The 15,040-nt window shown below is 34.6% G+C and overlaps 1 protein-coding gene across 7 annotated transcripts in view; it reads right to left on the bottom strand.

Moving 5' to 3' along the window:
* The window catches only part of DGKB (diacylglycerol kinase beta), a 604,621-nt gene that overhangs the window by 425,908 nt on the left and 163,673 nt on the right, over positions 1 to 15,040 (bottom strand). For 3 of the 7 annotated variants that reach the window (XM_040644226.1, XM_040644227.1, XM_040644230.1), the window contains one exon: positions 49 to 81. The exons of 2 other annotated variants lie outside the window; for them this stretch is intronic. In XM_040644226.1, coding sequence (XP_040500160.1) covers positions 49 to 81 — 33 coding nt within the window. Of the gene's footprint in view, positions 1 to 48; positions 85 to 15,040 lie in introns of all 7 variants that reach the window. 2 more of the 7 variants (XM_040644224.1, XM_040644225.1) reach the window with 1 other exon arrangement.

Below are 15,040 nucleotides of genomic sequence, written 5' to 3'. Positions count from 1 at the left end.
TAAAATTTTTTTTCCTTTTTTTTTTTTTTTTTTTTTTGGCTTACGCACCTCAGGGACTGAAACTCCTGAAGTGGGCAGAGTCTGCTGAAAAAGAGAAGTTCACATTAAAGCTGAAAAAAACAAAAGCCAAACTGAAAACAAATGCCAATGAAGGGTCTTATATCACTATTCTCCTGTGAAATAAGTGAATAAATATAAAATGCATTTCCTTGACATATTTTTCTCCTTAATTTCATTAAATACATGAGTAATTATCTTTTCACAAAATAAGGAATGCTCCAATGCGGAGTGGGTTAGATTTAAATTACTTAACCAAAATGAAATTTCATCACCCAAAGCAGATTGATCAACATCTTTGGCTGGCTTCACAGACCTCTCTGAAACAACACGGATGAATTACATTCATATTCTGCAATAAGAACTCATCTCCAAGTTCCGTTATCTTTCATAAACCATTCCTACTAATTTTTTAAGTTGCCCATTTACCCGTCCTACTTTTCCATTTTCCAGTCCAACTCTCATTCCTTCCTAAAAATACTCAGTGTCTTTTTGATGGAGACATAGCTTATGGTGTTGGTTTTATTTTGTGATTTTTCTGGAAATAAGAAAAAAATATTCCATTAGTATCAGTAAAAAGTAAAAATATTAAATACGTAGAAAAATTTTACTTGAGAGTAATTAGAAAAAAAACAAAAAAGATGAGGTTAAACACATTGAGGTTGGTCTTCGTGACAGTGCATCTCCAATTATCCACCACCCCTGCTTTTCTGAGTCACAGTGGGAAGCTTTTTTTCTAGCAAGAAACAGAAAAAAAGGTTACCAAATTCCAAAAGTCTACGTCCTATGGGACTCAGAACAAATTTGGAAAATTGTTGACAAATCACATACATAGTACTAGACAAAGTTTTCCTATGGTAGGCTGTGTGTGGTGAAGTGGGGAAGTATGAAAGTTGAATGTGAAGCTAGGGGTTCTTAGACACTTGTGTGTCTCTGAAAAGGAGGGAATGGTCAGCATTTCCATTTCCTCCCCAGGACTGAGCTATGTGAAGGCGACTCTAAATGGATGTCCAAGCTGGGTCTGAACAATCTGAGAACACAGACAACAGTTGACTCCCTTATGCAGTCTACTGAGATTAATGAAGAAGCCAGCGACTTCATAGTGACTCAGCAAAAAGATGGACCAGAAAATTTCAATGTGCCCAAAAGTGGATCAGAAGATGGGGTCTAGGGCAGCCCTAGAGAAAATTAAAGTGTGCAGAAATGCAACTCCATTTCGAAGATCTTTTTATAATATAAGTAAAAAAAAAAAATGTTGCAGCTGCAGATTTTTCATCAAAGGAAGTCATCAAGTCTGGGAGGATGAACTCGGGTTAACTATCCCATTAACAGGAGAACCTTATGGAAGGAATTGCTATTTCTCAGATGGATTGAAAACAGACTTAATAGAACTTTCATTGAAAGCTTTCTGATTTCAGTAATATTCTGGACTTTTGAGTCCAAGTCAGTCTACATAACACCTGTGGTAATGGGCAGTGCAAAGAATGTGCTAGCTTCAATCTGGGTCACCTTAAAATTTTTGTCAGCTTTCCTATTTTTCTTTCTTGGCTCTTAGTTTAAGCGTAGATCTCAATAAACATTTTTAGACATGAATGTTGTTCTTCCAACTTTATTATAATATATTAATGTTCCTTCTCCCTCCAATCCAGATTAAGTGTCTTATCCTATGATTCCTTATCCTATACTACACCGTGAGCCCAGGAAAGTCCCAGAGACTCCCAAGCAACGAAACTAGAATGTCCATCAAGCTGTCTCCATGGCATTAGTCACAGATGCCTTTGACTTTGGGAAGAATCTATGCTCACTGTACATACATCTGTACAGAGCAGCACAATGGAAAGCCGAGTGAAAATTACAGTTGTTAAAATGGTTCAGAAAAACAGCCGTGGGTGATGCAAAAATCTCGAATAAATACTGTCTACCCCACCTCAACCACCAAAAAAATCTATAAAAGACATTTTTGACATACTTTTCAACATTTGAATATAGACAGGATAATGACTGATATTATGGAATTATTGTTAACATTCGTAGGTTTGATAATAGTACAGTAATTGTATAGAAAACTGTCCTTAATCTTAGAAGATGCTCACTGACATATTTAGAGATGTAGCGTCATACTATCTGCAATTTATTTGCAAAAGGTTCAAAGTAATAAAACATATATCTCTGTATGTATGATGGCAAAATAATAATATAGGCTGGGGATATATCGGATTCATGTGGCGTGATGTCATAAAAAGCAAAAACCATGGCAACTCAGATAATAAAACCCCTTTTAAGGCATTCTCCCCCAAAAAGAGACTGTAGGATGAAATTAAATCCTGGCTGTCACTTTGCTACCACCTGTGTGGAGAACTGGTAATATACAGATATCCATGTTTGTGGGCTTTTTCCTTCTTAAAGTAGTAGGGATATTGGTCATTTACTGAGAGTGAGTAATGTTGGCAGAGAGGTAGTGACATGAAGAAAGCAAAGAAATAGAGAGTTTGCCACTGCTTCTCTGAGAATGGGAAAGCAGTTGACAAAGAATGAGTACCAGAATCAAGGAAAATTCAGAGCGAGTGGGGCTAGAAGTCATAAATATGTAAGAAAGCCACCAGCTCAGAGAATTCTCTCCAGCAACACTCAGATGTCTGATAGCAACACTAAAAATTCACTCCAAGAATAGGAGTGATGAAACAATGTATATATAAGCTCACTTATAATCAAGATGTGTAGGCAAAGAGTGCATATTAAATTAACATGCCCATCAGTGGCTTACCCTCGAGTTACAAAAGAAAACGATGCTATCTAGGTAAAAGATAAATAAGCAACTCATTAGAGAACAAATTCAGATATTATATTCCTTCAATTATACTCTTCTGTATATGATTTTTAAATATCAAGGATGAGCAGAGTAAATGTTTTAGTTTTTTGAAAATTAACATGAGTGTATAATTCTAAATGTAATATATTTTTAATCAGAATTAATACAGGAACTGTATATTTGTATTTAATCAAATGTGAGGTGTGACTACAGAGGAATATGATTGATTTTATTTAATCAGTATCATTTTAATATTAAATAGAATACACAGTACAGATAATTAGTTTAAAAGATGCATTTGTCTTCAGGGTACTTATTAAGTTCAACCTAATATCAAAGAATTTTTAAAAATCCTATTATTCTAAAGTATTGAGATATCTCTTGTCTTCATAGTTTCTAACATGTAATCATTTTAAATTGACAATTTAATCCAAATTGTCATAGGACAAAGAAAAATCTTTGGTGGAGACATTGTTGGGAGGTTTGAGTTAAAAATATAAGAGCATTGTACTCACATTAAAAGGGTCATTAGTTATTTCAAGACTAAAGTAAAATTGAGAGAATTACATGCTATACCTATATAGGAATTTTTATTTTTTTGAAAAATTGCTTTTATCCTTATTGTCTCATTTAATCCTCCTTCTAAGCCACGATATTCTACTTCTCAGACTGAGAAACTGAAAATCAGAAAGATCAGATAGCCAGCCTAAGAAAATAAAGTTAATGACAAAATCCAAATATAGTACTTCCCTGTCTTGGGCTCCATTTATTCAAACAAGTTCAATAAGAATTTTTTTTTCTAACTTTCTTTCTAGCCATGTCTCTATTTTTTAAGTGATTTGAAAATCAAATTATTTTAAGACAGTGAACACTGGGAAGTATTTAGAGACCACAAAATACATCTGTTCTGCCTGAAAGAAGTAGCTTGAATATCAATATGGAGTAATTTAACATAATAACTTCTAGTACAGTGGCAAATTGAAGTGGCGAAATAAAACTATTCTAAATAGCTGCTTTCCTTATATACAATTGGATATCTCTGGCATCAAAAAAGAAGTGAGGGAAAGAAAAGCAAGTTTGGGAAAAGAACAATTGTCTTCCTAAAATGGTACCCCGTCAGCCTGAAGGGGAGAAGCTGTTCTCTCACACCTGATGATAAAATGTATCAAGGGCATCTCTACAATATAGAAAGAAAACACATTTGAATTCACAGTTTGTCTAACCTCTTATGATTTTGCAGGTCCTTAACTGTGTACACCACACATTTGAACACAATATAAATTTTATTTTATTTTTTTTTTAAGATTTTATTTATTCATTTGAGAGAGAGACAGAGAGAGCACAAGCAGGAAGAAAGGCAAAGGGAGAAGTAGACTGCTAGCTGAGCTGGGAGCCCAACATGGGGCTGCATGACCTGAGCCAAAGGCAGACGCTTAATCATCTGAGCCACTCAGGCGCCCCACAAAACAAATTTTAAAAAGGAAGTGAGACTGAAATAATTCTTACGCTACAAATAATTTTTATAACTAATGATTATTTCAATGTATGGCAAGTCTTTCAGTTAGAAGGATCATTAATTTTTTCAGCAGCACTTCAACATACCTAATTAAAATGTAACTATCAAAAATAAAATATTTTAAAAGAACACATATGGGGCGCCTGGGTAGCCCGGCAGGCCTCTGCCTGCCACCCCCCCCCGCCCCCCGCTTGTGTTTTCTCTTTCTCTCTGGCAAATAAATAAATACAATCTTTAAAAAAAAAAAAGAAAAAGGAAGATACACATATTATAATCTTAATTCAGGGTCTCTTGACTAACCACTTCTCACTTGAGCCAAATTTTTTAGCTTGTACCAACATTAATTTAATGGTAAGAATATTTATAATTGAGATCTTTCCATTACCCTTATACTTTTAATTACTCATGTCTATTCTTATTCTTGTAAATGTGATTGTTTACACATATTTGCAGAGTTTAGTTCAGAAGATTTTGCACAGAAGAGATTGTGAGGCTCCCTCCTTCATGGCTCCCCCAGTTTGTGTGCATGTTTGTATCTAGAAAGGAAGCACCCTGAGCCTTTGGGCTAGTGCAATGGATATTTGGGAATTAAGGAACACCAAATGTTTTCAATAAAAATGTTAAAAATGTATCTTTATAGAGATATCCAAGTTTCAAAGATAGATTTCTACATGTAAAAGCGATCAGCAACAACTAAACCCTTTCTAAAGTTATTTTTATTGTTATTGTCTTGCCTACTTGACCAACTACTGAAATAAAACCATTAGAAACGTTATCCTACTTGGTTAGGTCTCATAAAATCATCAGAAGCCCATATGGTTGAAGAAGGGTTCTTTAATTTCCTTTTAGCTCTGATCCATTGTAAGAATATGTGTATGTTTATATGCTTGTAAAATAATTTTACAAAAACCACCTTGTATGCCCCACTCTCTGATATATTCTATTCTCTTCTCTTTTCACTTCTATTCTCCTCTACTTTGGTAATGGCTATTTTTTTCTTTTGAAATGCTGATCTAGATCCCCTAAATGAATTCATGCCTCACCAGTTGTTGGGGAGTGCACCATGAACACCAAAAATGGGTTTAGAACATGGAATCTGGGTAGAGCATGCATTGCTTGGGCCACCTGCATGTTGTGTGACTTTAGGTAAATTTCTTCAATCTCTCCATGCTTCACTTTCCTCACATGTCCAGTGGGCATGATAACTATAGCTACCTTCAGGATTAAAAGGGTGTTTAACAAATTTAAGTTTCCAATAAATGGTAACTGTTTTATTAACTTTAGAACCTAAATGATCCCCCTAGTTTCCACTGCCTGCCTAGAGCTCAGCAAAAAAGGACTAATCTCTTTCTTTCTTTTTCTCTTTCTTTCTTTCTTTCTTTCTTTCTTTCTTTCTTTCTTTGAAACATATATATTAGGGCTGTTATAGGAGAGAGAAAAAAGGAAAGATGCAGGAGGGGAGAGAAGAGATCTAAGAGAGAAAAAAATGCAGAAAAAGGGAGAGGGAGACAAGAGAGGCTAGGAAAAAGAAAAAAAGAACAAAGTCTTCCTTGCTATACTCTTCAGTTCTCAAATGGACCCTGGGCATCAAATGACACCTACCATTTTGGAGATGAATGTCCTTTCATTCAAAGAAAACAATGAGATTGAGTAAAGGAAGGATGGGAGGTGACATTTAGAGCATGGCTTTAATGTTTGTTTGTTTGTTTTTTTAAGATTTATTTATTTATTTGAGAGGGAGAGAGAGAGAGAGAGAGAGAGAGCACTCTCATGTGAGTGGGGAGGGGGGCAGAGGAACAGGGAAAGAATTCTCAAGCAGACTTCCTGCTGAGTGCAAAGCCTGACACAGGACTCGATCATGACCTGAGCTGAAATCAAGAGCTGGTCGCTCAACTGACTGGGTCACCCAGGCACCCCATGGCTTTAGCTTTTCTTTGAAGTTGCAAAATCCTTAAACATCAGGTTCAACCATCTTCAAAATACATTTCAGGATGAAATGAACATGTCTTATTGATTATTTATTTGTGTCAGATAATTCTTTAGAACTTGTACTTTACATAAAGATAATTAATACATACCTATTTATAAGTACGTATATATGTATGATTCTGTTTGTGATGTTTGGGACAGGGATCTGAGTGCAGTTCATGGTTTTAAATAAAAAAACACCCTTAAAAAACCAAAACTAATATAATAGGTTAATATCTATTGAATTCTATATGAATAAAATTCATCAGTAATACTTCCTGTTATGACTATTCTTTTTCTCAATATGATCCCATTCTCAAAATGTATCACTGTGGCTTTCTAAAATACAGAAAAATCAATGTAGGTAGTGACAGAATATTGGTAATAATATTTAGAATTAAAGCATTAGGCTGCTAAGTTTTCCTTTTCATCAATCTTGGAAAAGACCTCGAATTAAAAAACAAGTAAGTTATAATGAAATTTGTTCTTATCCTTTTCCCCTCTAAATATCCACTGACTCACACCAAAGCATTTTCTAACCAGGTTAAAGTCCAATTCTGTACTCACATTAGGCTAAGATTCAATTGAGTTAAAATTTTACACTGACTGCCAGTCAACCTTATCATGAACTTTCATTATGTGCATGTAATTAATTGGGTCCAACGAACAATATCAGTACTGAGTTATAGACTCTTTTCCCCCGACCATATAATTAGAATATAATTACCCACAGGATATCAGAATGATGCAAAACCTTTCCTCTAAATGCGCCCTCATTAGGAAACAAGTCTCAATGTACATTTATTCAATCAGTGTGAATTAATTAAAATGTTACTGAAATAAAAGAGGGCAGCAATAAAGAGTATCTGACATCTATTAAGAGACTATCACTTGAGATCTGCATGCACAGTTTATATTTAAACCCATTTAGCTCAAGTAGGAACTTGGCCGTGTAATGTTATATACATCCAGTATACTAGGGAATCTGAGTAAATGAATCAGCGTGTGTTACTGTTTTTGCAAAGAACATAATACGCAATGCACACAAAATCTTAAAGGGCCTGAGTAGGATTCTAGAGGCCCCTTTCTTTCGAGCCCATAAAGATGTTATCCTTACATAGCGGTGGACAGAAATCATGTTTAACTCCAAGTATTCAGGAAAATAGCTGTTCATCCCACACTTTTCTACTATAAATCTGGCATATTTGTTTTGATATGGCTTAGGAGATAATGGTCAGAAAAGCCTAGACACTGGGTGTTATATGCAAACAATGAATCATGGAACACTACATCAAAAACTAATGATGTACTGTATGGTGACTAACATATCATAAAAAAAAAAAAAAAGCCTAGACTTACCAAAGAACTAATTACTATTTTTTAAATAAAGAACTTCCATTGCTTAAGCTAGCTCAAAGCATTTCAATAGCAGATTTTCTTTAAGCAGAACATTCATATGCACCTAAGACTATATTCTTTTTAAGAGAATGCATAATATAACATATTCAGATTATATAAAACATGGAAAAAACAGTAAATGCATAAAGAAACCAAAGGGCATATGCTGCATATCCCACAAGAAACTTTGCTGAATCATGCAAAAACATTCTTCTTAAAAGCTATTTATCTTGGTTTCTCTAGTACCTGGCACACTGTCATAAGCAATAAAAAATTACTGAATAAACTAACAAATAAATAACCCTAATACATAGGAATACTCACCAGTATTCAAAAACAGCATCATAAACAGTAGCAAAAAATTTTTAAATCTAAGGTAAGATATACAGAGATCTTCAAGTTTTCTATGTTATCACATAACTCCTCAGTTTTAGCTTTAGAAATAGGTTTTGTAAAACTTAGTTCTGATGATTAATATTTAGCATTCATTCTTACATATAAACAAGTGCCACTTTATTTTTTTTTTTTAAGATTTTTATTTATTTATTTGACAGAGATAGAGACAGCCAGCGAGAGAGGGAACGCAAGCAGGGGTAGCGGGAGAGGAAGAAGCAGGCTCATAGCGGAGGAACCTGATGTGGGGCTCGATCCCATAACGCTGGGATCACGCCCTGAGCCAAAGGCAGATGCTTAACGACTGCGCCACTCAGGCGCCCCAACAAGTGCCACTTTATTTTTTTATTTATTTTTTTAAAGATTTTATTTATTTATGTGACAGAGAGACAGCCAGCAAGAGAGGGAACACAGCAGGGGGAGTGGGAGAGGAAGAAGCAGGCTCCCAGCAGAGGAGCCCAATGTGGGACTTGATCCCAGAACGCCAGTATCACGCCCTGAGCCGAAGGCAGACGCTTAACGACTGTGCTACCCAGGCGCCCCAACAAGTGCCACTTTAAAATGGAAATGTCAATGAGCACTAAGATAAATAAGGCTATTTACAAATTGCTACTTTTCATATGCTCTTTAGGAACAAACTCTAACAAGTTCTTATTATTTCTTTTTTAAAAATATATATATATATTATTTTTTAAAAAAATATGTATAAGATTATACCTTTTTAGATGTTCTGAATGCATGTTATATTTACAAAATGGTATAATGTTCCATTCAGATATTAGACTGGTTTTGGTAGAGACTAACATGTGCAAGAAATAATGAACTCACTTCAAGTAAGAAGGAGATTGTCTCACACAGGCCTGCTTTATTTTTAACATAAAATTTTATGTAGAATTTCAGTGACAAAGACATACTGCTATAATTTCTTGCTGAAAATGCTGTTATTTGAGTAACACTGAGTAATCACCACATACAAAAAAAATCCTACTAATAGAAGATGAACAATTTTAACGTTCCATTTAATAGTAAACATCAATTTTCATTTTCTGAGCCAGACTAAGAATGAATATTTATGGTATTTTACATGGACTACTGTATTGCTTAAACTATATTTTTAAAAATCAGATTTTAAATATAATTTGACATCCAGAGAAAAATGTCTTGATTCTCCTCAGAATTCTGAAATGTTCCCTTTAAGCTCTCTACCTGCAATGCCACTTTATTTTAAATATTAGGCATTTCACAGTACCATCTATTGGATATCTTATATAACTACAATAACATAACTATCACAAGTTTTCTGAAATTTAGCAATAATTACAGAATACTTCGAGTGCCACTCCAGAAACTAAACACAATGCTCATTAGATATCCACTAACATTGCCTCATCTTCACATACTTTTAAACTCAATTTTATTAGCTTGTAACAATAAGATTGAATGACCATGTGTTATGAATGATTTTTAAAAATAAGCCTCCCTGGCACATATCCATTTTAATTTCTTATTAGATATTTATGTCACTGTCTGATGTATTTTCTTCTTGACTCAAGAGAAAGTGATATCTGATGGGGATAAAAAGAGACAACTGATTGTTATTCATTAACTCAGTCAATATTTGTTGAGCATCTACTATTTGTCACAATGAATTAGGTGCTAGACATAAAGGTCTACCCTTTCAAGTGAGCAATGAGAGTGATGGCAGATGGGTCAGTGAGCACAGGGAACAGCTTCACAAGAAACAATTTAAGTTCAGTTCCTGGTGTGAACTTGAGGCCTCTGTGGGACATCCAAGAGGAAATTCACAAGGTGAAGCTGAGTATTTGGACCTTGAGGTGTCAGAGAGAACAGGCTTACACTGATGTATTCAAAAGTGGTAGCTGGAGTCACAGAATTGGATAGATACTCTATAGTGAATGTAATGACATAAGTATATAGTTAAAGATGGAAACATTTTTAAGAATAGAAGGAGGACTAGGAATTTAGCGATATGGATCGAGTGTGGCTAGAGAGGTAGAATAAAACCAAGTAGAAAGTGTGAGGTGAGTGCCACAGTATGAGAACAGAGCACCTAAAATACTGTCAATGCTGCTGGGGATTCAAAAAAGAAGATTCTTGAAAAGAGGGTCTAGGATGTTGTTGGTAGCCCAAACCAGATTCTTTGTCACCTGGCCAGAGCACCTATCCCCAACCGCTATGAGTGTGGACTGTTGAGAATTCTCAATTGTTGCATTTTCTGAAGAGTCATTCTTTACTCCAGCAACAGGGTCTCTGGGAAGCAAGCATCTCCTATCCTGGAGGAAGCCACAGCTAATGAATGACTGATATGAGTTAGAAAAAGGCAGCCCCTTGTCATAAGTTAAGAACAACCTTATGGTATGATTTTATGCCAGAGCTCCCAGGGTTCAGGCCACAGTTTACAATCTCCCAATGACCCCTTCCTTGCTCAAAGTCCCGCTCCGCTCCTGCTTCCTCTCCCTTGCAGATGGTTTTATAAAGAAACATTCCTCCCTCTATAAATCACAAACAGCTAAACCCCCGGTTCATGCCCTGCTCCTTGGGAATCCAAAAAGAGTGCCACTGGATTTGGGATGAATAGCAAGAACAGTTTTCCACCCATTTTACAGTCAGGAATTAGAATACTGAGTTGAGGTAGAAGGAAGAGGAAAATTTGACACAGTGAGTTTATCTTCGCAGCTGCATATACTCATGGCTACACTAAGAAGCAGACAATGTTACATCCTTATACAAATACAGAAAAACAGCAGAAAAGAACAGCTATCCCTCTAGTACGGGTTCAAGGGCAGACATAGCACTACGAGTAGAAAAAGAGAAGTTCCAGTGCTAGACTCAAATCGTGGTGCTGTCTAGTGCTACTTATCATAAGCATGTTAGGTGACACCTTATTTGAGTTTTTCAATTGTAAATTAGTGAGTCAATACAGTATTACATATTGTGATGAATGCCATGAAAGGAGATAAATGGGGAGAAAGAGAAGCAGAAAGTGCTAGAATGAAAGAAACTGGAGGGCTACAGGCATTGGTGACTTAAGGATGTTGGAGTAATGGTAACCAAATGGAAGAATTCAAGAATATTTGAGGTTGGGGTGAAATAGGAATAATATTACAGGGAATAGAATATGGTGTGGTGAGCTGTATTCCTGCAGGATTTGGGTTTCCCTGGGCAAATAAGGCCAAATTGGTCAAAGCTTCTGTGAGTATCAGCAACAGAATTTGAAATGATATATTTTGCCATCGGACCAGAAGGCAAGGAGTGACTATGGCAGCCTCAAAAGAACTAAACAATCCGTATTCTACAGAAAGGGGAAATACAGGCTGAACTAAGGAAAAAAGACCAGAGAGTGTCAAAAACCACTGCATTGTGCGTGAAATTGGTGTATAGACCAAAAGTTTTAAATGAATAAATTCTTGCTCAGGTTTCAAGTTGAAAGTTGAGAATAGACAAGTTATATTTAATTGTAAAACAGAGAAAAGCATGTGTATAAATACTTTATGATCACCACCACTTCATCTGGAATCATTAAAATCACAGGTTACCTTTGCAAGGTGGAATTTATCCTTAAATGTCTACTGGTGAAGGGATCTGATTTTTATTGCACTCGAAATTTATAAGTTAGAAGATAGAAATGAGAGACTATGGACTCTGAGAAACAAACTGAGGGCTTCAGAGGGGAGGGAGGTGGGGGAATGGGATAGGCTGGTGATGGGTAGTAAGGAGGGCACGTATTGCATGGTGCACTGGGTGTTATACGCAACTAATGAATCATGGAACTTTACATCAAAAACCAGGGATGTACTGTACGGTGATGAACATAATAAAAAAATATTATATTAAAAAATAAAATAAAATGTTTTCATTTTATGCAGAATAAAAAAGAAGATAGAAATGATTTAAGGTATTTATTTCTACTGTAATGCAGCTAGTTCTGGATATTTGCCCTGCCCTAATCCCAGTCTTCCTTTGGAGGGCACAAGCAGAAATACCAATACAGAAGTTCACATATTAGGGAGCATTTGGGACACTTTGTGGCAATTGTGTCTCACTGGGTAGAAAAGGTATGATTTCTGACTTGTTTTAATTTGTTTTTCTCAATTATTAATGAGTTAAATTTTTAAATTATTTTGTAGTTATTCGCATTAATTTTACAAAACAAGGCTTTTTTGGCTATAATCCTTATGTTTGCCTTGATTTGTGAGCTCTGGTCTTCATCACTTTTAAAAGAAATTTTTGATTGGTCAAGACTGTTAACATCTTTTTTAATCTTTTCCTTTTAGGAAAAAGGTAAAAAGGCTAAATAAATAAATAACTCTTTTTATAGGCCAAATATAAATCTTCAATCCATGTTTGATTTATTTTGGAACAGGTATAAGGTAGAATTTATCTTAATTTAGTTTCTGATATGGATATGCAGCAATCTCAACACCACTGATGCCCACCATCTGCCTCCAAATTTAATACGCGACCTTCATCATACGCTACATGACTACATATAGTTTACTATGTTTTAGACTTTCCACTAGGTCCTTATATCTCCTAGAGCCACTATTACATTATTTTGATTACTGTGACTTTAATAACCATAATCTTAATGTTGGTTAAAAACAGGTCTTTCCTGGGGCATCTGGGTGGCTCAGCTGGCTGAACGGCTGCCTTTAGCTCAGGTCATGATCTCAGGGTCCTGGGATTGAGCCCCATGTTGGGCTCTCTACTCAGTGGGGAGTCTGCTTCTCCTCCCTCTGCTGCTCTCTCGCTCGCACTTTCTCTCTTAAATAAATTGATAAAATCTTTAAAAAAACAAAACAGGTCTTTCCTTACTATTGTTCCTGGTTTTATGAATTTATAGTGTATTTGTGCATATTTATTCTTCCAGACAAACTGTGGGATCATTTTGCCAAGCAAATAAATAAATAAATAATCATATGGGAATCACATTAAATAGATGAGTGAACTTGAAGAAATGTAGGTTCTTTTTAGCTTAACTTGATTTTCTTCAGTATACTTAGACTTAAGAAAATGTTTTAATTTTTTCTTTAGGGATAGCACCTTGTTGCTATTCTCCTTTGCACTAAAGGAGATTTTTTTAATCCTCTCCTTTAAATCACTGATTCAGTTGTCTTCAAAAGTTGATTCTTTTTGTTATATTAGTCACCATACAGCACATCCCCAGTTTTTGACGCAATGTTTCATGATTCATTACTTGCATATAACACCCAGTGCACCATGTAATACAACAAAATAAATATTATTAATAAAAAAATTAAAAAATTAACAATTAAAAAAAAAGTTGATTCTTCCCTATAGAGACACTGATATATTTTAGTTTCTGCTAAGGTACTTTTTTTCTCTATATCTTTTCTTAACCTTGCAGTTATCCCTTTTAAATCAGTATATTATAAAGTAGATGTTTTCTTTAGTATTCTTGATCATGTAAAACAATTGCTGTTAACATTTTCTTCTGCTCAATACAATAAAACTTCATGTATGACATCCATCTAACTCTTAACTACTATGCTTCTTTCTTTTTTCTTGTGGCAGAATTATTACTATTTATTTTGGCAACAGGTAGACGTCTTTATACTAAAATGCACTTTGGCCATAAGCCATCAGTCTGCATTGACAGTTATTATAAAAAGGCAAAACCAAAGGAAACAAACACTACTACGATTGTAGCAATATTGGTGAGGCATATTACCCTCCCGATACAATTTGTTATGGAAGAAATTAATCTCAGATCTCAGTAACAACAATAACAATAAAAAGTGTTTCCGCTAAGTGAATGATGTGTTTTTATGTTGTGAAGACTGTGAAGACTATATTGCCCTTCTTTTCATAAGGCTACTAAGAAACTCAGGGACAAATTTGCAAACTACTTCTGTCAACTTTTTTAGGATATTAGTGACATGAATTTCTAAGCCTAATTTGATTTCAGTATACATTTATTGTTTTAGATTGCTGCTTACTTATATAAGCTGCTTTGAATGTTATTGGTAATAAGATGTAGAATAACTTAATTCATTAATATTAATCGCATATCCTCACTTTTGAATCAGGCACGTACAAGATATTCTTTACTTTGCTTTAGCCTATTTCCTAGATTTAAGCTTTCAAATATTTTTTATTTTTCTTTAGATAATGCTCATTGTTGCCTACATGATTTAGATTTCCATCAGATTTTCGATTAATTGAACTTCCAGTTTATGTCATATCAGCTTTTTGTTTTTGCTTTTCTATAAATCACTACAAAATTAATAGCCTCCAAGTGTGTTTCCTTAAAAAATTATTATAATTTGCTCTGGGTACAGACACATGTTAAGCATAAAATATCATAGAAATGTGGAAAAATATCTCTGCAGCCTTATTTAAATAAATAAAAAATAATATTTTAGAATCCTAAAAATAGGACTCTATTATATTCATCAAGGTGGAAACAAATATAATTTGCCACAATATAATGAATTTTTTCTTCTAGATTAGACCTTATTTGTAAGTATACATATTCTATATTATATAGCCTAAGTTACAACAAAGATGGGTTCTTCAGAAACCACTAATATCCATCTAAGACAATATAACAGATAAATGGTTCATCTCACAAGTGTAGATGATGGAATCTTCACTTAGTGATGCAGGGTCCTTTCCCATTTCTTATCCTATGTACCTTTAAAATATAAATACATGAAGACTCTGTCCAACCAAAACGGATGTACACATATTTTATAAACATTATAGAGCTTTAGTGCTTAAATGTGCTCCTCACTGGAATTTGAGTGAGAAAACCATCAGCAAAAAAATATAGGAATGTTCAGAATTTAATTCTACATATTTTTTAAAATAAATAAATAAAAAGCAGCTATCTTTTATGAATAATACCATAAAAA

Source organism: Ursus maritimus, unplaced genomic scaffold (genome assembly GCF_017311325.1).
Source record: "Ursus maritimus isolate PB19 unplaced genomic scaffold, ASM1731132v1 scaffold_3, whole genome shotgun sequence".
Lineage (NCBI taxonomy): Eukaryota > Metazoa > Chordata > Mammalia > Carnivora > Ursidae > Ursus > Ursus maritimus.
The sequence above is the reverse complement of the archived record's forward strand: the minus strand, read 5'-3'. Positions and strand labels throughout refer to the sequence as shown.